The sequence below is a fragment of the Struthio camelus genome, chromosome 9 (genome assembly GCF_040807025.1).
Source record: "Struthio camelus isolate bStrCam1 chromosome 9, bStrCam1.hap1, whole genome shotgun sequence".
NCBI classification, from domain to species: Eukaryota; Metazoa; Chordata; class Aves; order Struthioniformes; family Struthionidae; genus Struthio; species Struthio camelus.
In genome coordinates, this window is record NC_090950.1 from 17,902,689 (window position 1) to 17,926,960 (window position 24,272).

The 24,272-nt window shown below is 37.1% G+C and overlaps 1 protein-coding gene across 16 annotated transcripts in view; it reads right to left on the bottom strand.

The window, feature by feature from the left end:
- DLG1 (discs large MAGUK scaffold protein 1) overlaps nucleotides 1–24,272 on the bottom strand; it is a 173,891-nt gene that overhangs the window by 18,051 nt on the left and 131,568 nt on the right. For 7 of the 16 annotated variants that reach the window (XM_068955174.1, XM_068955170.1, XM_068955168.1 and 4 more), the window contains 4 exons: nucleotides 14,543–14,657; nucleotides 7,769–7,945; nucleotides 6,283–6,352; nucleotides 922–1,021 (listed from right to left, as the gene is read on the bottom strand). In XM_068955174.1, the coding sequence (XP_068811275.1) occupies nucleotides 922–1,021; nucleotides 6,283–6,352; nucleotides 7,769–7,945; nucleotides 14,543–14,657 (462 nt within the window). Of the gene's footprint in view, nucleotides 1–184; nucleotides 219–921; nucleotides 1,022–6,282; nucleotides 6,353–7,768; nucleotides 7,946–14,542; nucleotides 14,658–24,272 lie in introns of all 16 variants that reach the window. The other 9 variants (XM_068955177.1, XM_068955176.1, XM_068955173.1 and 6 more) reach the window with 2 other exon arrangements.

Sequence of the window (24,272 nt, forward strand, 5' to 3'; positions counted from 1 at the left end):
GAAAGACGTTCTCGAAAGCAAAAAACCCCAGAACATTTCAAACTAGAAAAAGCTTATGAAACATTTTTAGAGTTAACCTCCTTATGCCAGTAGAGCACCAGTCTCAAAGAGATCTGCTAAAAAAAAAAAAAAAAAAAATTTCAGATGGAGGTTAAAATAATTTGGGAGTATTTTGATCACTTACTCAGGCCTTTTGATCCCATGTCGTCAGGGACCTCCTGCAGAGTAGTCCCCAGAGGGCAAGCAATAAAAAGACAATCACAAAGAAAATAATTGTCAGTAATATATAAAATCGGCGCTACGACAGGAGACAGTTCCCAGAACATCACAGGGGAAGAAAAGTCTATCGGATTTAAATAGATCGGCCCGTGAAGTGTAATCGCTGAGGCAAACGGCAGAGCGTGCAGCTTAGAGCAGACCTGGTCTGCATTACCCAACTAAGGCAACTGCAGTTGGAAAAGATACATTTTTTTAGTCCTGGCAACAGCAAATCAAAATAGCCTCTGTTCATTTTAAGCAAACCGAATCAGAATGGAATGACTTTTGCACAATCGATCTAAAGGGCCGGCTTCGCGAACGCTGTAAGCCTAGCAGCACTTTCGTTGCTGCTGTGAGTCCTCCTCAGAGTCACACGGGAGGAACCGCTACTGACAGCGCTGGACAGTGGCCACCTCCGCCAGTTTTATCTGTGCTGTTATTCCACGCTGTTATCCAGTTCATTTCAAACTGGGGTACTCCTGGGTTGCAAACTACTTTAACAGCAGAGAAATAACTTCATTGCGCTGACAGATTGGTTTGTCATTTGCACTGAAGGTTCGTTAGCCTGCTGCAGCTCGTGAAACTGTCTCCACGGTAACACCCTCCTGCGCCTAGCCGGCCCTGCTACGTGCCGGTGCTGTCCGTCCAGTTCCACGTACTTACGGTCAATATCACTGGTTTCCTGCTCACTCTGGTCCTTGTTCTTGTAGAAGGGAAATTTTCGGGAAAAGAGGTTCTTTTTACGCTTGTCATTGAATGACTGCTGAAGAAGAGAAGGAGGGGCAAAACAAAGGATGTCTAATGTCCGTGTGAACAAAGGCCCAGACCAGCAGCTCGGTGGAAGCTGACTCCTACAACCACCTTATGCAGTGCGTATTTCAATTTAACAGTAGCTTCCCAGCTCGTTAGAACTAGAGATCGGGGTCACAGGTTTGCCCGCTCCCTCTGTTTCACATGTTCACTACCCCGAGAACCGGCAAGCTGGTTTAACCTATACGGTCTGACCTGTATTTCACAAATTTAGGCTTCTGCTGAGTGCCGAGAGAGATGCGAACAAGTAGGCTGCTAAAAGACAGCCAAAGCGTAATGAGCTCAAACAAAACCAACTCAATCATTGATATTATCTGATGGAAGGGTTACAACAATTTAAAAAAAAAAAACGCCAAGGCTTTACACATGCTTTTGCAAACAGCTGACATCCTAATAGCACAACAAAAGTATTTCCCAGTGTTACCCGTAAGCAAAGGCAAAACTGTAAATACTTTGGCGATAACTACTAAATAACATAGTAACCATATCGTAAAGAAAAAGAAAGTTAAAGCTGGCATTGCACTGAATTATCTTAGGGTAAAACTAAGGAAAGTAACAGCGAAATAGGAAAAAAAAGAAAAAGAAGTGTGTCTAGTTAAAATATCCAGCAAGCAATTAAAAAAAATATACGTATTTGTTTCAGTCTCTCATAATTGCAATTCATTAGAAATTTATTGGAAGAAATGACTTTGCTCTAGGAAAGTCTGCATACCAATACCAAGATTCATTTTCAAAAGACACGAACTTATTTCACTCATTCACTGTGGCAATTATTTTTCAGGAGTTCATTTACAGAGAATTAGCACAGAAAAAAAACTGTATGCCCAAGGATCACATTTAGCAACATCTAAAATATGACACTGATTGTTACTGCTGCTGAAGAATTTCTGTATCTAAGTTGATATGAAAATTTCTTGAGTTTTTTATATATATATATCTATAGATATATAGAGATATAGCTATACACCCAGCCATTTGAATTTGAACTATTATCATGCCTCTTGCCTAAGCGATGGAGAATATGAATGTATTTCCATATGCATACATATATATACATATATATGTATATAGGTGTCAGTAACCTAGATTTTAGTAATATCTGTTTTGTCTTCTCCTGAGAACGTTATGCGACATATATTATATACGAATCACCTTTAGCTTGCAGGTTTATGAAAGGCAAATAAAAAAAGAACTTTAACACAAAAATAAATCAGTAACACGTTTTTATTGCAACGAGGCACAGAGTTAACACAGCTAACTTGAAGCTAGCTGAAATCTGTTTTATATCTAGGCATAAGTGAACTATCCAATCAGTTTTGCCAAGACATGAAATCTGCCATATTTGTGGCATCTGGCTTGCAGAAATTGTGTTACTGGGGAGGACAGCAAAAGTGAGAAAGCGCCCAGCTTGGTTTTGAGACCCTGTGTTGCACAGAGAATATTTATTTCTAAGCCAAACGCATCTGACATGCAGCAGTAAGTAATAAAACTTCCACAGAACCTTTTTTTAAACAGCTGCTTTTTAAAAGAAGCAAGATACTTTCAAATCATAAACATTCTATTAACAGTTATTTCTAAAATATTAAGCATGATACTTCTCAAAAAATTGGCTAATTTAGTCCAGTGTGAGCTCCCCTTCCCCTACTATATGCAATATGGTGGCAAGAGTTGCACTTACTGCCTTTTCTGTCAGCGGGTAGTATGGAATGACATATAGTAACAATTAGGAGTGGAATGGGACTAAACTTTTTCAAACGGTTGGTGACTTTTTTAGTGGAAGTACCAAGCTAGCATTTGGCCTTCCTAAAGAGAATGCCTACAGCGCAACACACAGGCTGCGTCCTACTGCAGCGCTAACATCCTTCTGGCCATCTGTTCTAATAAAAGACTTGCTTGGAAACATCAGATCCTGAAAAAATCCAGTAATGTTTTCACTACCACCGTTTAAGAAAAGTGTATTTAAAATTACCAGGTGTTAAAGAGGCACATGGCACAATGGGAGCACAATGGGTGACGATGCTATTGAGCTTTGGAAATAGCAGTCCTGTGTTAAACAGGAAATCCATAAAACCCTTAATCGCTTGGCATCTGTGTTTAACCAAACTTGGCACTCTACTGTAAGAACTGGAAAATTATAAACCTGACATACGGACAAAAAAACTGGTTTCAAGCCAGTCATATGCTCACAGGAGCTATGGCTGGCACGGGCAAGTTTTGGGTTACAGTCCTCTTGAGCCTTTTTATCTGAAATCAGCATGTCATTGCAATTGATTTCTCAAAACCACAAACATGACAGTAATCTACAGAATAAAGGCAACAAGAAAGTATGCCTAAAGGAGAAGATTTTTGCTGAGCATATTGAAAAACCCTAATTTGATTTTCAGTAGGCGAATGCCTTGCATCTATATAATTGTCCCATATGGACAAGTACCTCAGTTTGGGCAGAAGAATAGAGGAGACAAGTGCAACAAAGCTGAAACGGTGCAGCTTAACCGAGGTGGTAAGGTTCTGTGATTTGGAGAATTAAAATAAAAGGAATGGCCAATTTATTGTACCTCATAAAACATATACAGATTCTTCATCTTAGCTTTGAAAATATTTCATAACACTAGTAACTTTTTCTATAGTGAAACTTACTGAACTAAAATTTCGTTTTATATACTGCATGTATAATGGTCAGAGTCAGTTCCATTGCAAAAAAAAAAAAAAAAGAGAGAGAGAGAGAGAGAGAGAGAAGTTAGAAGGAATATTGTACTGATTTTGAATAAAAGATCAGCCAAAAGATTATTTTTAAAAGATACTAAGATGATAAAAAAGCTAGAGAGAATTGCTTATTAGTTGTAAATGCATATTAATTGTACTAAATTTTTCACTAGCCCACTGCAAACCATGAACAGGCACCATAAGCAAGAATACCTTAAAACAGAAGCAGTGCAGAAGTGAGATAAAATGTGTATATGAAAGAAAAAAGCAAAAAAGCAAAAAAAAAAAAAAAAAAAGAGATAACCATTCCTGCTCCAGTTCCTCAGTATTCTTTAAAATGAAAAGAACATAGATTTTAATATTTGCCATCATTAGCGTTATTTTTTAAGGTTTTAATGTAGAAATTTTGAAGCACTGTTCAAAGTTGGTATTTTATACTGTCCTTGGAGTATAATCACATACAGACACAGGAACGCACAGAGTTTATGAATGCTGTAGATAGCTTACAGGGAAAAATACCAACATGACAAAACAGGAGGAAAGAATACTTTAAAGAGGAAATCATAATGTTAAAACATTTACAGCTGAAGCAAAAGACTGTGAACAGCATAAGCGTGTTTGTAAAATGAAATGTTACTGGAGAAAAAGAACCGCAGTTGTATATCAATGGCAAGCGTAGTTGCTTTTCCACTCAGTATTCCATGCATTTTTGGGGTGCTGTTAGTACACAGCAACCGTGTACTAACGCTGCTATCATCAGTAGGCTACTCCAAATAAATAGTTAACTCTTTACAGTTCATCGGTAGACAAGGTACAAAACCATGCATTTATCCTTCAAAGAACATCAAAACATTTGAAAAATTATTTAGCGTAGCTGAAATAATCTAATGCATTTAAAGCATTTTTCTTTATGTGACTTTCACCTACTGGGCATGGCAGTTAACATGCAAGTTTACCACTGTAAAAAAAGTAATTTACAAACTGCAAAAAGGTTACATCCTATAAAATTAAACAGTGAATTGAAAATATATACAAAATCAGCTTAAAAATTATCACATCAGTTGATAAATGTATTTTATTGAAGTATGAAAATATAAATGTACTAATGCATAAAAAACAAAAAGCAAGCGATCCAAAGGAATCCTCAAGGCAATATTGCCATTGTTCATCAGAAAAATCACTAAAGGTATTGGTTTCCTTTTAAATAAATAATTTTGTATTAAAAAAATTAAAATTTTATTAATTTAATGTATTAAACTGAAACCTTTACCATGTAAAAGAGGGATGCAAATATGAATCTGAGTGTCTTTTAAAGTCCTACACTATCATGATTAAGTATAGAAGCTTTAATACTTTATCTGTATAAGACTGATTTTTAAATTTATGAAAACATTGTAACTGAAATAAATGACAAAAGGAATCTCTAGCATCCACAGTAGTGACTGACTAATGTTACAGCATCAGTGCTATTGAAAAAAAAATCTATTTAAGAAATAGCTTCCCTCAAGAGGTTGAAGTATATTTCAAATTTAAAAAATGACAGTAATATTACTTTAGAAGGCTCTTACGTTTAAAATATACATATCTAAGTCTTGAAATAACTGGTTGCATATTATTGGTAGAAATTATTAGGTTGTCATTTTTTTCCTGAAATTTCAAAATGACCAAATCATTGAGAAAAATTCTCATTCTCTTAAAAAACAAAAAATGTGGCTGCTTTACCATTATGAAATTATTATAATTTAGGGTACAGACATTCCTATTGCCACTTAAGTTGTTACCTCGCACTCTTATCACTCTTATCCACTGCCTCATTGCATGTACTGGGACAGAGTTTGTGTATCATGCAGTGAACTGGACTACAGAATTAAAATTAAAACTCAAATTTCCTTTGGGCTAGGTTATTTTTCCATCTGAAATGGTTACTTTATATGATTTGGGCACAGCCACATCAGTATTTGTGTGAACTAGGAGCAGGGGTGAAGAAGGTTTAAAAAAAATATGCCCACACAACTAGCCCTTCTTCCCCCCTGGAAAAAAGCAAAAAAGCTTTGAGGTGGAGTCTTTTTGGTTGGCAGTGGAGTTAGCTTAGACCTATGGCCTTACCTGAAATTCTTTAACACTTTTGCATCCGTAATTGTAACAGAACTTACTTGATACTGTCTGGCTTGTTACTGTACATCCTAAAACCTCATTTTATCATAGGGACCGCAACAAGCTCATTGCTTCTGGCAACAGCACTATTCAATATTTGATTAATATCTATAGTTCCTACTACATTACATTATTAATGATAATATATATTCCTAACCTAGTTTTTCAAACAATTTGCAGTGTTATGGGAATGGTTTATTGTTTAAGTTATTTTAGTTTTCATAATTATTTTATTTCTATTTGATAGGATTTAATCCTTTCACTTAAAAAAAAAAAAGAGAACTGAGCCTGCATATATAAACCATAAAAATATTACCATTCACAACATCAGGTATAAGGAGCACTTCGCAAACTTACCCCTTTATCTCCTCTTGTTTTGGAGTTGAATTTCACTGTCTTTAAACGGGCTCGTTCTTTTTTCTCAACTCTACCAGGAAAGGACAAAAGAAAGTTCAATCAGTAAAATTCCAGCAAAAATCTCAGATTGCTACTTGTGACAACCTAAGCATAGAGTTTACCTTTTGTAGTACAGGTTTTTGTTACTAATGACACCTTTAGAAAATGGCAATCTGCTAACAGTAGACTATTGAAAAAGTAGGTTTTTATTTATCAAGGGATGAACTGTAAAGGTACTGGAGTATTTTCTGATTGATGGAATCAATAAATCCATGTACAAAAGAAAAAAGGTCGTAAGTGAACTGCCTCAATTATGAGTCAAAAGCAGATACTAAGATTCAGGCCACCCACTCTCTTATTTGGGTTTTTGGAATGTCATACAAACATCTACCCTCCGTTTGCTCTGGCCAAAGAAAGGCTTGTCACAGTTTTCCAGGTTTTGGGTACACAGAATTCATGATAGTGTCATGATTTGAGCCTGCTTAAAAGTCTCCTTAAGAAGGATCTTGGACTAATGGAAGACAACAGGAGCTGGCCAGTAACTTCAACAAGAAAGGAATTTTTGCTTTATGTTCCACTATTAACTATTCTTACTGCTACCTCAAGCAACTTCTGGGTCAGCAAACTTGTAACATCAGCTGTGAACTAATGCATTCCTGCCATCTATGATTGTGGATTATGACCTTGGTCAGTAATTCTGGTGTAGGGCACGTATGTAAAACAAAAAGTCAGTAAGATAGCTTGCATCTGTGGGCTTTGTTTTCCAACTAGAAACGCAGATTAGACATGTTTGAGAGTGAGCTTGTACTCCTTTTCTAAGTGGATATGCTGCACTATTGCAGGAAGGGAGAAAACCTCATATTCTTGAGGCTGGACTCAGGCAACAAGATCACACTAGCAGGAACTTTATAGCACTCTTTCAAACCAGTCTTTATCAAGCCATCAGGATAAATGGAAAGACTATTTCCAACACTGCACTTCTAAAAATTGTTCTGGTGGTATGTTTGGGTTAAGTTCTTCTTCAAGCTCTTCCTGAACTGAAAAATTCCGATACAAGTCTCATGCCCAACCACCAAGTTACAACCAGCAACATCGTATTAGACAAAATTTACTTTGCACCTTTCATACACACATAGCGTAACAGTGTGAAACCCCTATTACATTTCCACTATCAGCAGTAACTTGCTTACAGAAAGTATGGGAAAACAGACTCAGACTGCCTTTATCCACTACAGCACAGTTTCAGAGGTTAGAAATGATTTTAACGTGCCGCTAGTCAGAATCCCACTACGGATTACCATATTGTCCACTTGTTTAAAAAGAAAAAAAAAAAAGAGAGAGAGAGAGAGAGAATAAAGCTGTATGTTTATACATGCAATACATGTATTAATACAATCAGAACTTTAATAGCAAACATCTCAAAGTCATTAAAAATATCATTACATACCTGCGTTTGCTTGGGATAACTCCAATTTCATCACTTTCTCCATCTGGAGTTACCTGCCGTGCCTGCCACCATTCATCATCAGAAGCATTAATGACATGGAGAATATCGCCAAATTTAAAGTTCAGTCCTTGACTTGGAAGGCCACTGTCTTTAGTCTTGTCATAATCAAAGAGAGCTCTACATCGACAAGAAAAAAAATTAAACATTAAAAAAGCAGGAACAAAATAGGAGAGTATCAATTACACAAAATTTGAAATAAGCTGTGTTGTTTAAATGTGGCTGCATCATTTGGACAGTTGCTTAAGACACAAATGTTGAATACTCCCTCTATCTAATATACAAACAGAGAATACAAATATAAACATACAGTATCTTCCAGTGTGTGGGTATATATACACATACACACACAATGTATGTTTTAATAAATGAGAAGAACAAATCTGGCCCAGAGCAGAAGTCTAGTACTTTGCAGAAAGTCAACAGAAATAGATGCCTTCTGCAATTTAAATGTGTACTTTGCCTAGAGAAAGTTACATGTGAGCCTGGGGTGGGAGGGTGGTGGGCAGGGGGGGTGGAAGGGAACTAAAATATTTGAAGCTTTTTGACACTATTGTCAAAAGTTCCATAGTATTTGTTGATTTACATCGAATCATAAGTCAGAATTATTTTAGTAAATTTAAAAAAAAAATCAATTCAAAACAAAGTCATTCTCTTGCGCAAAGAGCTGCAGGAAAAAAGCACAGAAATACGACCGAGCACAGCATAGCCACTGCCGTACCAGAAGGCAACTGCAGATAACCTTAGGTGCATTCTTTTGGAAAACTCCCTACCATTTCTCGGAGAACCTCATGATTTTCTGGGCACTAGCAATGGGCTAGCACTGGGCACTAGCAATACCTGAGCACCAGCTGCATGGCTATGCTTTTATTAACTTTCCTTTTGCAAGCAAGGTTGGTTTCTGCAGGTTCACTGTTAGCCATATCCCCATTCATTCAAGCCTTCTACTGCTTCCTTTTTAGTTACGATAGCACAACTGCCAGGAAAGGCACAGGGTAAGGCATACTGGGGAACAAATCTGGGTTAAAACTGTTTTCTCCCTAGTGGGTTATTTTAAATCTTGATCAGGTCCTGAAGGGTCTACAGCACATTTGCCCCAGCACAACAGAGAGTTTAGTGAGGATGTGGAAACGAACAATGCCAGGAACTTTTTTTTTTTTTTTTTTTTAAATTAAACCCTGCAACCATAAGGGATGCTCCAAAAATTATACCTTATAAGGGAGTCTTACTTTATTTTTGAAACAGGTATATGAAAAGATTTTAAAGTGAGAAGTTTCTATACGACACAGGCCAAAAAATCCTTAACTCATTACTTCATCTGCAAGCTTTGTCAGCGACACACTTTCTAAATGATATCCTATCTGGATTTAGAGACTTGATACCAAGCCCACCACAGTCTTAGGAAAGTTGTGTCAGTAGATCACTATTATGCTATGATTAAAATGCTAAAAAAGCTGTCTGTCTTGTCCAAATTTGGTTAATTTCTTCTTCCTTAATACTATTCTAATGTACCTTTTCCTCCTAGACTTTCAAACTCGCAGAATTTTCTTTTACGTATGCAAGTATCTGTCAGTCATGACTATGTTTGCTCTAATCTACATTTTAGTTTTGTGAATTTTGCCTTTCTAAAGCACTGAGTGTATTACTTTGATTGAGACTGTATTTGTTCATAACTAACAAAAATTATATGCTTACAATGAGGCAACTGAACATTTTCAGTCAGATAATTCATCTTTACATATTAGCATACAGTCTACTGCAGCCTCAGAGACGGTTGCGATACCCGTCTTTTGCGGGTCACAAGAAGTGTCAGAAGTTTTTCATTGATTTCAGTTAATCTTTTTAATGCATCATGAAAACTAATTATTTCATGAGGGTGTTTTTGTTAGCATTTAAGCAACGATTTCCCCCCAGCACTGCTTTTAAGATTAGTTTCAATATAAACTTATAAGAGAACTGCTCTGGGCCAGAAAGCATTACTCCTTGTGTTTATTGCATGGGAAGATAAGAAAATTATACAAGAGTGAAATCTCAAAAGGACACAAAAGGATAAAAAGCACTTAATATTAGAAACATATACCCTTCCGACTACATAAACAGCCACACAGTTAGGCTTTGCATAATGAAAAGCAGTTTCATCACATACATTTGCTCTGTCAAGGTCACTGCAGGAAAAGCAATTTTACTGGGGAAAAAAGTAAACGTAGATAAACATATATTAGGATGTCACACAGCAGTGACAAAATTACGCAGCTAAAAATTACAGAAACATCAGAAACTGGTAATAACCAGATAAATCAGCCAAATGACAAATAATTAACAAAAAACTTTTTTTGTTCCAACTGTTTATATATAGATGGCTTTTTCCATATGCCTGGAAAGTGGAATGGGAACTAATTTCACACCTAGGACTACGTATTTATCTACGTTACAAAAGTATTTAAAATATCTGCTCTTGATCAACTCCCATATGGAGACTTATTACAGAAGAGCAATACTACATACGCCTTTATTTCATGCAAGTTACAAATGCAAACACAAATATATTTAAAAATAAATTTGGCATTCCTGATCAACATTGCTTTGGTTGCTCTTCCACAATATTCACCCTATCATTAAGTTTAAATGAGAAGTCCTAAAAATTACTTTAGGCAAAGCATTAAGTCCTCTCCGGTTATAACTCTACAGAAATTGAAGCTAAGTTAAATCAACAAGTTTCATGAATGCTTATGTTTTAAAATCAAGGATTCAATGGCTGTGTTAACATTGCCAAATTTTCCAGAATATATTTTTTTAATCTCGTCGTGTTCACTACTTTCAATATCATCAATTTTTGATTAAGTTTTCCTGAAGCATTACTAACTTTAGGGTATTCTTGCTGAACAAAGGAACTAGTGAAACCCTGCAACAGCAGAAGTATCCCTATGACATATTTTGTGAAACACGAACTAATCTTACCGTTTTAGAAAAGAGCAGATCAACTTATAAAGGAATTTCTCTTTTTCTCCCTGATTATTTTGGGAAAGTGGTTTGAAACTAGATGTTTGAAGTATCAGAACTATGTAGAGATGTGCAATTGTACACTTCCTGTAGGTGAGCACACATTCCAGGCACGCTGGTAATACGAGGCCTTATTTTTCAATGGATTTAGTTAAAATTTCGTAACGATTTCATTAAGAACTTCATTGTGAAGTTTCTTCCACTTGGAGATGTAATCACCTTCTATCCTCATTCAAGCAGAAATCGGCATCATTGTTTGAATTTGTAATGTGTCATGCTGGTTACAAAAATGCACAGATGAACATAACTTTCATATTTGAATACTAAATACATCGCACAGGCTGAGATTTGATATAGAAGATGAGATAAAATATGGAAAAAATTTCCTCTCTGACAACATACTATCAAAAAACTTGACATACAATGACTGAACCTCACTTTTGCACACGCGCTTTATGAATTTGCAGCTGAAGGAGGTGAGCATATAGAGTGAACTCAGATGCAAGAATGGAAACATTCAATGAGAAAATGTCTCTCCTCTTAGAATAAAGATCAAAAGAATTACTAAAAAACAATCAGAAGGACATTAACTTAGTGTATCTTAATTAGTCAATGGAGAAACAGAATTAGAAGTGCAAATTAAGAGTTGCTGCTGAGTTGCCATATTTGTATTGTCCTCCAAGGACTGTTATAGTGCTATCATATATTGAGATCTATGCAATTAAGAAGAAAAATCCGCCACTTCAAATTGTGTCTTCAGTGAAACACAACTGTCTTTTCCCTAACGTTACATAACACCCCCAAAACACAGTCTACAAGCAGGCTACTTCATAAAGGTATCACATTTCAGTTATGGAGAATCAACGATGTATCTGATTTTGCTTGCTGTTGTTATGATAATTTTGAGAAATCACCACACATTATTACACAGAGTATTTGATTTAAGTGGTTTTCTACACCTGCAGTTGTAGAAATACAAACACTTTACAGTTGGATTTACCACTCAAAATTCAATTCAGCATTATGTTTTATAACTCAAATCCTTTGAGGTACATCCAAAAACAAATATTACAGAAAAAAGTTACTAAAACTGGCTAAATTAAAAATAAGGAATAATCATACTAAAGTGGCTTAAGGATAGGAATAACTGAGGTAACTATTATGTTCTCACACTATCTACCAATATGCGCAAAGCCTCATAAAAACCTCTTATTTCAGTGAGGTCAAAATCGGATAGAATAGACGTGAACCCATCTTGCGTCTACCAACTTGCCTACCAGTCTCTGGCAGTCCTTCTAGTGGTAAGGTGACAAGAGCAGAGCTCAAAACACCTAGCAGCACTCTCTGAAAAGGGATGTGTGGAAAAGTCCTTTTCATAGGGAATTCCTGCATTTTAGATTTTCATTCAGACTTCTAACAAAACTGATTTCCAAATCTCAAAACCTATCTTAAAAATGGAATCACCAATTCCCACAAGGCTTCTGTCAGAGTTTGGAGAAGTTTGTATTTCCTGCAACTGGCAAAGTCAAAAGCCTATCCTCAATCACTTACAGATAACGATTAGTGGAATGAAAACTCCATAAACACAAGAAGGCTTGTCAGTGGCTTAAAATACCATATCAATGTGTAAACCTAAATGTAAGCAGTTTAGAAGCTAATCAAGTTTAACCAGAGTACCTTTGCTTAGCAGATTCAGAGAAGCTGATCAGGACTAAAAGATTCAAGGCAAAACACCCCAGCTGCCTAAATCAATCTAAATCTGAGCTGCTGTGTTACCATCCTCCCTTCCACCCACAAGATGCATTTGCCGGTACCAGCAGCAGAGTTTGCGTGGCTGCACAGCGTACCAGTGGGAGGTGATTTCTGTGAAACACCCCACTTTCTTGTGGTTGATATCAGTTTTCTAGATTGGCTTAATTCTGGGCCTGCACAAACCCAGAAGCAGAGCAAGAATGTGCGTTTTGGAGGTAAGCTGGGAAATGGGAAGCGTAATGGTGAAATCACAGCACTTCACAGCACTTAGATTAAGAGAAGTTACTGTGTTAAGTACATTCTTAAAAATTTTCCTTCGACGTTCAAATCTCTCTTTTGGCTTCTAAAAAATCAACTCCGCTTAACAAACTGTTGCACTGAATATTTATATTATAGAAGTAAAAATTAAACATTTTAAACAAATTGAATTTGACTTGTAAAAATTTTTTTCCTAGAAGTCTGTAATCATCTGAAAAGCGGGAAACTAAGACTTACACAACGGAAGAACTGACTGAAAAAACAGTCAATGCTTCAAGCAGCTTCCCATTATTCACAGTAAGACTTAAGTTTTCACCAGCATTTCTTTTGGTGGCAAAACCAGTAAAAGCAGCTCCCCTTCATACCCCGGGCTGCCCCCTCTTGTGGAAGGCACCTTGCTTGCACAACGATCAGTGATAGGTTACATGCATTTCCTCTGGCTCAGTTTTCTGACTTGTTTCACCGCACGGCCCCGTAAACAGTTTTCAGAGCACACCGGGAAACGGAAACTGTTTGAGGCAGCTCTCTCAATGGAAAAAGTCAATAACACCTCAGCCCAAGATTTTAGCAAGTACGCCAAACAGCGAGGTCCTACACATTTTTAAACCAGCCCAACACCAGCACTGCTGAGGTCTTACCTCTGCTGTTCGTATGGCCTAGCCTCTTCCATGAGCAGGTTCGGGGAGCTGAACTAGGAGTAAATGGCTCACCTTTTTTGTGTTACATGAGGTGACTAGCTGGTAGTTTGCTCACTTTACATTTTGTTAATGATAGTTTAAAAAAAAAAAAACAAAAACCTGTCATTTTAAACCCTTTTAAAAGATAATTACTCAAAAGAAATGTGTTACTGAAGAACAAGAACATATATTGTTAATATATTCATATATTAGCACATAACTCAAATAAAACCTGTTTTTAAAAAAGGCAATCCTTTTTCCCACATTCCATACTTCAGATGTTACGCATTATTAGTACACAGTAACTGATATAGGAGTCAGGTTGCATATTAAGGAGCTGCATCGTGCCACACATTTCTAGGGAAACTATTTCTTAATTGTTTCATGCTCTTGTATAGTTCCATTTCCTTCTAGCCTCCTTTACGCTCAATTCTGTATGAATAAATGAATGAGGAATATATTCACATTAGATTAAAGGGTTTTTCAATGCATTTGCTCTCTTGGTTGTCATGGAAATTTTGCCATAACAAAATGCTACCGGTTATAGAAATAATATTTCTTAATACAAGCTGGAAATACAACTAAACCAAATTGAAGGAAATAAACTGGAAACTGAAAGTGTAAGTAAAGGGAGATTATAAATGTGAACTGATGAACTGAACAAAGGGTAGAATATGAAGACAACCCAAGACGCAAACCAAATTAAGCAAATTGTTAAAAATTCATTTACTCTGACTTAAAAAAAAAATAAAATAAAATAAATACTATTTTGTTCAAGTGTTGTTATTACCGAGAGATAGGACAAAAAGCAAGCAATAGCACAGCTCTTCAAAGTTCATACACGGCTCGCAGGGCTACTACTTCTTTTTCAGCTATGTTACACTAATCATAAACCCAATTAAGCTTAATTTTCAGTATATCGGCATCATATTGATATAAGTTTGTTAAGTTCAATAAGTGCTTAAAAACTCTAATACAGAAACGTCCAGTCTATCAGAAAGCAGACAAATATGGCGAAAAAGATGACTACCTGACATATAGGGATCTCTTCTGGCTGGTTCGCAAAGATCCTGATCCTGAACTAATGCTACTGTTCATCATCTGTTCCCGTAAATCATGTATTTTAGCTTCAAAACGACTGTATTCTGTAAGAAAGGGAAGCACTGTGATTAATTTTCCCTGAATTTCAGCAATTATATTATTCACACAAACGTCGAAAATCTAAGAAATTAAACATGTTTAATGTAAGGAAAAAAATCTGAAAACCCAGTACTTTTATTAAGCACCACCTTTTGTGATTAAAAAAATCTATTTCAGCTTTTTACATTTGTCAACATAAACTGAAATAGAATTTGAACGAACTATGACGAGATATAAAGCAAAAACACAGCAAAATATCCATTAAAGATTTCATGTTTTTCAATTTATAGTTTACATTAACTAATTTTTTTCTAATTAAGACAATTTAGCTTACAATTATCATTTTCATAGTAATAAAAAGACTGATATATTTTATCTCATGACAAAAGAAAACAACAGAACATATATTTGAAACACATATGTTTATCAAGAACAACAATGTATTTTAAATGTAAAAAGTGGCGGTTAAGAATCTGAAAAAACAGCACTGAATAGATACTTTGGACTTTAATCAGATAAAGAATTCAGTACCACAAGGTGGGAAATATGCAAAACATTTTCTGAATAAGACAATGTTCCCATGGGATCTTAAGAAAGGATAAAAATGCAGAATTCTGGCACGAGTCTCGATCCATCTGTAAACGGCATTAGACATTCAAACTCCTTTCACATTATTATGTACAGTGCTAATCCTAGAAAAACGGATTGTGTTCTTAAGCAGCACTGTGTACTAATAAAACTAAGCTAAATGCATTTGATTTTAGATATAAAAACAGGCAAATAATAAAATAGTAAGAGCTTCTTCAGGAAAAAGATTTCCCGAAGGGAGGTACTTACATGCTGTCAGCATAAAATATGAACTCAAAACACGTAAATTTTTCTTTCAGTTGAACAGTTCAGGATCAAGAGATCTACTTCTAAAAGCTTTCTAGTTAAAGAAACGCTCTACAGCCACCACCTTCTCCAGGAGACCACGTGATGCAAGATTATAACAAGTCAACATTGGGAGAGCCCGGGTGTGTGCAACAAGCAGCTGCTCAACTGGATCAGTTTTTGCTGTTCTTCCTAGCTGCACCCTCATTCCCTGTGGGCATCAAATTTACGCTGGAAATGGAAGACTGAAAGAGGGCTTTAAAGTGCAAAAATCTCAAGAAAATCTCTAAACTCAGGTTCTTTTAACAGTCACGTTAAACACCATGAATGACTGATCATATCACATGCTGGAGTCCTTTCTACCCATAGACTCGTGAGACAGCAACGACAAACACTTGTAGATTAATCGGAGAGAAAGAAAAAAAATTACTTGAGTAGTAAGAGTATGCCATGGACTAGTTTCTGATGTATCATCATTTTATTCATCAACTTAACTATAAATCTGATGTCCTAGCAATAACAGTTAATAATTAACCCTATCCAGATTATGACAATACGAATGGTTTCTTCAGTTGTCCTGACTTTGGTCCTTCAAAGCCACAAGCTAGTAGTTTTTAACATAGCATCTTAGTTTTTAAAATATCATCAAGTGCCTTTGTACAAATAAAGTCCAGGTGAAATAATTTATACCAGCACTAATCCAGACTGATGAAGTTGTTTGAGAAGAAAAATAAAAACATCATTTCCACCACTACTGACACTATCGCTAATAGAGAAAGCATTCAAGATGACAGGACGGTACTCTAACAGGTAAACGAGACACTTTTTAGAACATAAAATCTTAGAGGAAGGGCCCAGACGCAGACAGAACAGATTCTATTCCTGCTTTGCTACTGCTGCACTCTGTGGCCTTGGTCACTTCATTTTACTGTACTTCTCACCTTCCTCACAGCAGCTGGTCCTAATTATTTAGACTGTAAACCCTCAGAGAGGGACACCTTTTATGAAGGATAATCTGAATAGGATTTCAGACAGTGCTTGCATAACTGCAGTTAATTTATACACATGTGTATGCTCATATTATAACCCTGCTTAACAGCTGTTGCCTCCTTTTCACAGCTGAAAGTTGTATAACAATGACTAAACGGAAAGCAATTTCATCTTAAAATGACAACAAAGCAAGCTATCTGCTTATCAGGAAACAGATTCCAAAATATCATCTTCATACAGGACCAAGTTAGACATACAAAAAATTTCCATGCAGTTTCCTGAGATACTGCAGGTAGGGCAGGCGAAGCAAAAAACCACTTCTCCTCTTTTCCCTAGTTTCTCTTCCCAAACAAGGTGCACCCACATTCCGAACAGCTGGAAGCCTGATACCTAAAAGCAAGGGAGAACGTAGCGCTAGTCCTTACGACTAGAGTGAAGGCTGCCTAGAACTAGGTTTTCTAACATCCTAAGAATGGTCAATTGTGAATATTGTGGAGAGGATGCTTATTAATTTTTAACCTATAAATTCACTGAAAGTAATTCGAACCAGTGCTTCACAAGCAAAACCTTTACTTTTTAATGTACTGATGTTTTCTGACTAAAAGATAGCTTGCCCCCCAATTCTTAACCTGCTCGAATTAAAACAACAAATAAGTTAGTAAACAAGGCAGAATGTTAAGAGCTTCCCACTCCCAGTGCAGCTTGCTTCACAGGAAAAAAAAAATTTCTGTTGATTCTGCAACAGGTATTATCTTTAATTTCTCACATGCACACATAAAAAACAAGTGCAAAAACGTGTGTGTCTTAATTTCATTCTTCTTACCAACCACAAAAACCAGAAAACCAACACAAAACATGAAACTATCATGGAGAAATCTGCTCATTTTGGAGCGCAGCTAGACAGATGGTTTGGGTTTTACTCTGGGACTCAGAAGACCAGAATTTAATTCCCTGCAGTAATTTTTTTTTCCTGTGATACTGGCCACGCTTCATTTTCCTTCTGGCCTTGCCAGATTCCTGTTAGCAAAACCATAGTAATTCTATTCTATAAAAGCTCTTAAGCAGCACGTATCATTGCAGTTCTGAATTTTTTGCAGTAGGTAGTAAACTGTATCGGTCACATCATCGCAGGTAACACTCACCTTTCTTCGCCCACTATCTCTCAGGAGAATGATACAGACAAACTTGTATTTGTGAAGACCTTTGTTGCTTGTTTTACATGAATACACTACTCTGGTCACTAAAAAAGTTACTATCAAAGCAATATATCTTTCATTGGGAGCTGGAGGTGGTTGGGTCTACAAACATTATTTGGTTCCTGGGGAAGTTTTCAGACTGGCTGCCAGGAAAGCTCTGTTATGTAAATGTGAACTTAGCTATCATGGTAAAGAGTTGCATTTCACCTGAGGAATGATCTTTTAAGTCTTTTACATCTTTTTCTTTTTCTTTTTTCTTTTTTTTTTTTTTTTTTTTTAAGATTAAAGTGCTAAGCTCTAGACAAACTAAATGAATTGGATAGCTTGGATTTCTAACATAAGAGACTTTTTCTACGCGAAAGTTAGCATGGAAAGCTTTAGACACTTTCTTGTGCTACAGCCTGTTCAATATATTTTAAAACACCTGCATTTTTTTGCACCATCAGAAAAGACTACCAATTTCTGTTAAGAAAAAGTCATGTCTCATCTATTGGAAGAATCAGATTTCCTCTGATGTAGTGGATAAGACAGCATTTACATGGGAAGCTATTCCTTACTACTGCCCAATTCTATTTCATCCTCCATATTATCTTCAGGTTGCTGTTGCTTTCCAGAGTAATTCAGTTTCTGTCAGACCTCCCGGGAAATCTGCAGCAGTAAGGAGGAGAATAATTTCTACAGAGGGGCTCCTGGCATACCAGTAAAGCAAACAAGGAAACTAATGGGCTGTGACTCAGAGGTTCTAATGTTTGAAAAGAAGGGGTACCAAGAAATGCCATATTTAGGAGAAGCTTAAAGCAACTCTGTGCAGATGGAATCTGGTGAGTCCCTTTAAAGTTTGTTGATGTAGAACAAGCTGAGCTATCAAGCTGAGATACTCCTGTTAGATGAGTTCTTGGGGAAGAACAGGATGGACAGATAGCTCAAGCAATCACTGAGTTTGGAGCCAAAAACTAGGCAGGATTTTCCTCTTTAAAGTCCTGGGGACTTGGATATTAAATACAGTGGTACTGAAACTAATGCTGGAATTGGAAAATTAGACAACAGCAAGACAAGATAGCATCAGAAAATCAGTATCAGGGTGGTACCCAGAGGATCAGTGCCCATCCCTGTTGTCAAATGGATGCACTGCATATAATTAGACATGGTTCAGCTTGGGCGTGATGAAGCAAAGGGTGAGCTCTGCTAATCTGTCTAGGAGAGGTCGTATCTACCTCTGTGACTGAGAAGAGTTGGATATCAGTTGTCTTCAGCACCTTCAATTGAATAAAAGAACACTGACATCATCTGGTAGTTTATCAAATGTAGAAAAGTAATTGCAGGAGAGCAGGCAGAAGAGTGGCCACAGCTGCTCTGCCTAATGTGCGCTAGAGAAGGGGAACACTGACAGCAAGCCGCTGGTGGCAAGACTGGAATCTTACACCTGAGACTTGTACCATATGGATCCGTATCCACTTGTACCAATGTGATTCATATAAAATACAACTTTATTTCATTTTACAAACACATCCAAAATCCCTACACCTGTATGTTTTTAATCAATCTCTTAGGAATACCTTACTGCTTATTAAATACGAAAAAGATGGCAAGAAATTGCAGGGAAGTAGTATCAAATTTATACTAATGAAAGACTTAACATAATGGCTATACCAGGCATAAACGACTTAGTAAGAAACCCCCCAGCTAACATGACATAAAAGCAGAAGTACTGGTAAAATCAAAAGGGCCAATCTTAGCTCAGTGCTTGTGTCTCACACTAACCAATTAGTAAGTATTTACAGAAAATTATGATGACTAGGCAAGCACTGAGGGATACCGCTCCCTCAAGTACTCTCTTAACCTGCAGTACTTTAAATATTTCCAGTATGTCATTCACTGTGTGTTTAAATTACATATTTCACTTGCTTTATCATCACTAAATTCCCCCCGAACACTAGAAAATTCTTTTTTCTTTATAATTCTTTCCTATGTGGTATGCATAACATTAAATATCTAGTGCGTGACAAAATTAATCATATTTTTCCCCTAGATCACAATGAATTGCACAATAAACTTGCATATGACTGCATGTGGCAAAAATCACACTCTGCACAAATGTATTTGTAACTTAAAAAGTTATGCCTATTTTTCCACTTTAACCAGCATTCCAGAAATTTGGAGCCGGAATAGGCACAGTGAACAAGATGACCAAGAAAGTGCAGAGTCTTTTTAAAAGGAAACGAAGAACTTTGCTGAACAGGAATATGACTGGCAGCTGTAACATATGTGACTGAGGTAATCACTGAGAAAGGAGATAAGCTATTTAAATAAAAAAGTAAAACTGGCATTGACCCAAATGGAGTAACCTGTTCATGAAATCTCAAGCTACAAATATTCTTTTAATTTCCATAGCCATCAAAACACTGAGATGCTGAAATAGTGTTTTAATATAAACAGTGGTGGCATAAAAGAAAAAATAATCCTCAAAGCATTTTAGAAGAGAATTTGCAAAGAATCTGATTAGGTTTCTGAAACCTGAATGCATCCTGAAACAGCAGTGAATGGGATGCAGCTCAGGAGTTCTTTTAATGTTCTGAATTGTAGGAAAGCCGTTAATGCTCTACCTCAGAAAAGGAGTAATAAGCAATAACAATAAACATGAAACTCTCAATAAAGTAAGACCATATGAACAACGACATCTCTTACTGACTCAAATTCTTCCAAAGCTTCCAACAAGTTTACTGGTGGGAGGGCACAGGGGGAGAGTACCTGCTGTCATAACACAGAGCTTGAGCAAGCAGAAGCATGTGCTGCTTCAGTTAATGGCTTTTACACAGCAGCACCACCTCCCCCTATTGCCCCAAGTAAAAATACCAAACCTGACCCTGACTTACACCTATGTGATTGTTAGGAATATTGGCTGCTTACATCTGGGCTGAAGTATAAACCTTAAAATAACAGTGGTATTAGTAGACGGTGCAGCACTAGAATAAACCTGCTCCGTTTCATGTCTGCAGATATGCTCAGCAGCAACAAAAAAAGGGGAGGGGAGGGACAGATTAGAAAATCTTGGAAGGTTCCTCTACTCCACAGTCCCTAAAGTGATTCTGCCTAGAAAACTGCAACGCTTCCATGTCAACTCTTACTTTAACAGAATTCAAACTTCTCAGAGAAAGGGTCTGAGCAGTGAAATTCTCATGGACTGCCTACCTGGTAAGCAAAAAGGGGACAGCGCTGAATAGACAGGGAAGGAGGAAAAAGGGTTGCAATGACAATTAATTTGGCCTGGAACACACATCCTAGCAAAGAGGGGCAAAAGAGTAGCAGACTACCACAAGGGATAGAAAATTCAACAGGCTGAGAGCACAGAAGGAAAAGCAAGTCACAGAAAGAGGGTGGTGTGCACAGGGAACAGATGGCAGCACAACACGTAGAAGCAGAGATTCTTATATGTACTGAGGCCATGAAGAGCTGAAAACGTTCACTTCAATTAAAAAAAAGTATGCTCCTTGCTTCCTTCTTCCCATCTGTTTGTTTGTGGAAAGTCCTCCTTCAGCAGGGCCCCGTTAGATCTATCAAAGCAAGACTCCTTTGCTGAGAATTTTGTCTACTGTTTTCTTTCTACTCTCAATATACTCATAATTTTCTTCCGCCATGCTGCCTACAGACAAACTGAGAAATGGAGCCTGGCAGTAAGTTTTAACGACCACCATTACATTGATCTAGTATTAATCTTCCATTTGTTTTCAGGTCTAAGCTTATGAACCAGGACTGGCTCATTTGGTGTCTAGCACAGCCTGTAGCAGAGTGAGGTTGTATTTATGAGCTCCAGCTGCGCACCTCTTGATTATTTACGCTGGTATGTGACAAATTCATAGGTACCATTCATGTTTTGCATACCTTTTCTCATCCCAAAGAACCACAGGAATCTTAGTTGGTGCAGAAGGCTGTGGAGTATATCATGCTTAATACAGTAACACAAGGAAAGAGGTTATCTCTTAAAACGTATGGACCAAAATAAAAACATCACAAAACATTGCTGAGGAGCGATTACTTTGCTTCATTGCTAGTCTCTTTTATATTAACATGAGCTAAGAGAGACCATACCACATTCCACATGCTATTGGTGGCTTTCACACATCCTGCTGTGTAATGGGCTTTTACTCCATTCGCCACTTGAAAGACTAGGCCACAGAATTTCTAAACAGCTAGAAAAATGGCATTTGTATTTAGCTACGAACTCCTTCCACAAAACTTGGGAAATTCACAGTGAGAACAGGTCTAGTCACTGCAAAGTGAAGACTCCTCCCCCAAGAGCTGAAGTGAAGTTTTAAAGGATTAAAACATGTCTAAGTCGCCTTATAGCACTGTCTGGTAACACTATTTATAACAGAACTCTTCTTCTAATCTTAGTGGGACAGATTTTAAAGGTACTTTAATTGGCTCATCTGGATTACTCTCGAATTAGTCGAACCAAGTGCAAAACAAGGAGGGAAAAAGAACTGAAACATTAGGGACTGAATTCCCCAAAATAGGGTAAACCATGACATTTCTACAATTTTTCATTTTGTGAAATTGGGGTGTGCTGATGATCTCAACCACTTCCGGTTATGACAATCCATGTCCTCAGCTAAAAGCAAGTGACGCTCATCCATTTGATAGGAAACAAATATTGAAATCTTACTTTTGTGAAGGCATTATCGGCTGCTCTAGCCGGACTTTTACAAAAGGAGGATTTCGAAGACGGTTCAGGAAAAATGCTCAGAAAATCATCTTAGCTTGTGTGCATGAAAGTGGTACCAGTTTCTAGAGCTTAAGTTATTCCAACTATTTGAAATGTCACTGGAAAGCAGTGCAGAGATGAAATGATACAAACAGAAAAACTGGCCCATTGTTGGCCAATGAAAGATAGGTCCTAACACAGCATTACTTTTATGAGCCATTTCTTTTAAAGACATAAGAATGAAAAATACAAAGTTGTTATACTTGAATCTTTTTTTCAGTAGATAAACACATTCCCCCAAAAGAAAAATACATGAAAATCTGGCTAACAGAGCATCGAGAGTTTTGACTAAACTACTGTACTGAATACATTTTCCACAGAGAATTAGTTACGTTTCCTTTAGTAAATCTAAAAGGAAAATGTGCGAGTTAGCTAGCTACACAAACAATACAATTTCAGAAGCAGCACTTTTACAAAAAATACCTTAAAATCTTCTCTTGAGGACTTGGCTCCACCTTTTCCTAATTTCACACTGATCCGCCCAGTCACCTAAGAACACTGAGCTAATCTGATCACTTAACCGTCTTACTTCTCTTGCAGAAAAGAGTAGCTGTATAGAGATGGACTCGATCAGCCGAATTACAAAAGGAAGATGAATGTAGATTTTAAATTCCAAACAACAGGCCCCTGATAAAACTTACATTAGGAAAGACTGTAGTGTTAGTTACAATTATCTTTTAGTTTTGGTACATCAAGTGGATCCTTGGGAAAAGGAAAGTGCTGCTATCCCTTCCTGTCATATGACAAGCTTATCTGAACTTTGCCCCTATTTTGGGAGAAGGGTCAGGTGATCTATGAACGCACGCTGATGACGCACTCTGCCTGTTCTCTGGTGTGCTCTCTTCCAAGGCTGCCCAATTCATGTGCATGTAATTATAGTTAAAGTAAAATGGATAGTTAACTGCCCATTTCTGATCTAGAATAACTAAGGAAAAATGTTTAACCTGCAAAATGATGCTCTATTCAATTTCAACCACAGGCGCACTATTTCTATATTTTCAATGTATTTATTCAGATTTTTATTTTTAAAGGGTTAAATGCACCCAACCTATAATACAGTTATGGTTACCTAGTGGCACCTGGAGCCTTTTCAGAATGGCAAAATCTTGGACCTTCCAAAAACTGAATTTTGAGGTAGCCTTATATTATTATGCCATCCTTAAAACACAGAACAGGAATGTTACAGAAGACATTTAAATTTGAATGGTTATAACAATGGGGGAAGAGGAAACCGAGCCCTCCAGCACTTCTGGACATCCCTATACTTTCTCTTTGCTGCTTCTCTCCCCACTACGTTCCCTTCAAGCACAGGCTCCTCTGTTCCTGTGTTACTACTGTGTAGCATGATCGTAATTCTGACCATCTCTTAATTCCCTCTCCCAGGAGACGCACATATATTCAAATCGCTTAGAGCTTCCTCTCATTTTCCACACACATATCGCAATTTTCCTGGCGATACCTACATCTCTGGAAAACCCAAAGAGGGTATAAAAAGGAAGAGGGCAGTGTGATACTGTGGTACCTCTACAGAGCCAGGGAGCAACAGGGAAAGGAAAGGGTGCAGAAACATCTACAAATGAAAATGGCCAATCAAATGCTCTTATATACTGGAATAGTGTCACTTTCTTTGAAGCTGCTGCAGGTCACGGTGCGTTTTTTCCACTGGAACTCTCCACTGTAAAGCAAAGTCCCCTTTTGTTCATGAATGATGTCCTGAAAAGAGAAAGAAATGCCTGGCCCAAGCAGGAGGATCAGCTTCAAAAGGAAGAGAAAAATGAGAGAACAACAGTTCAAAAGTC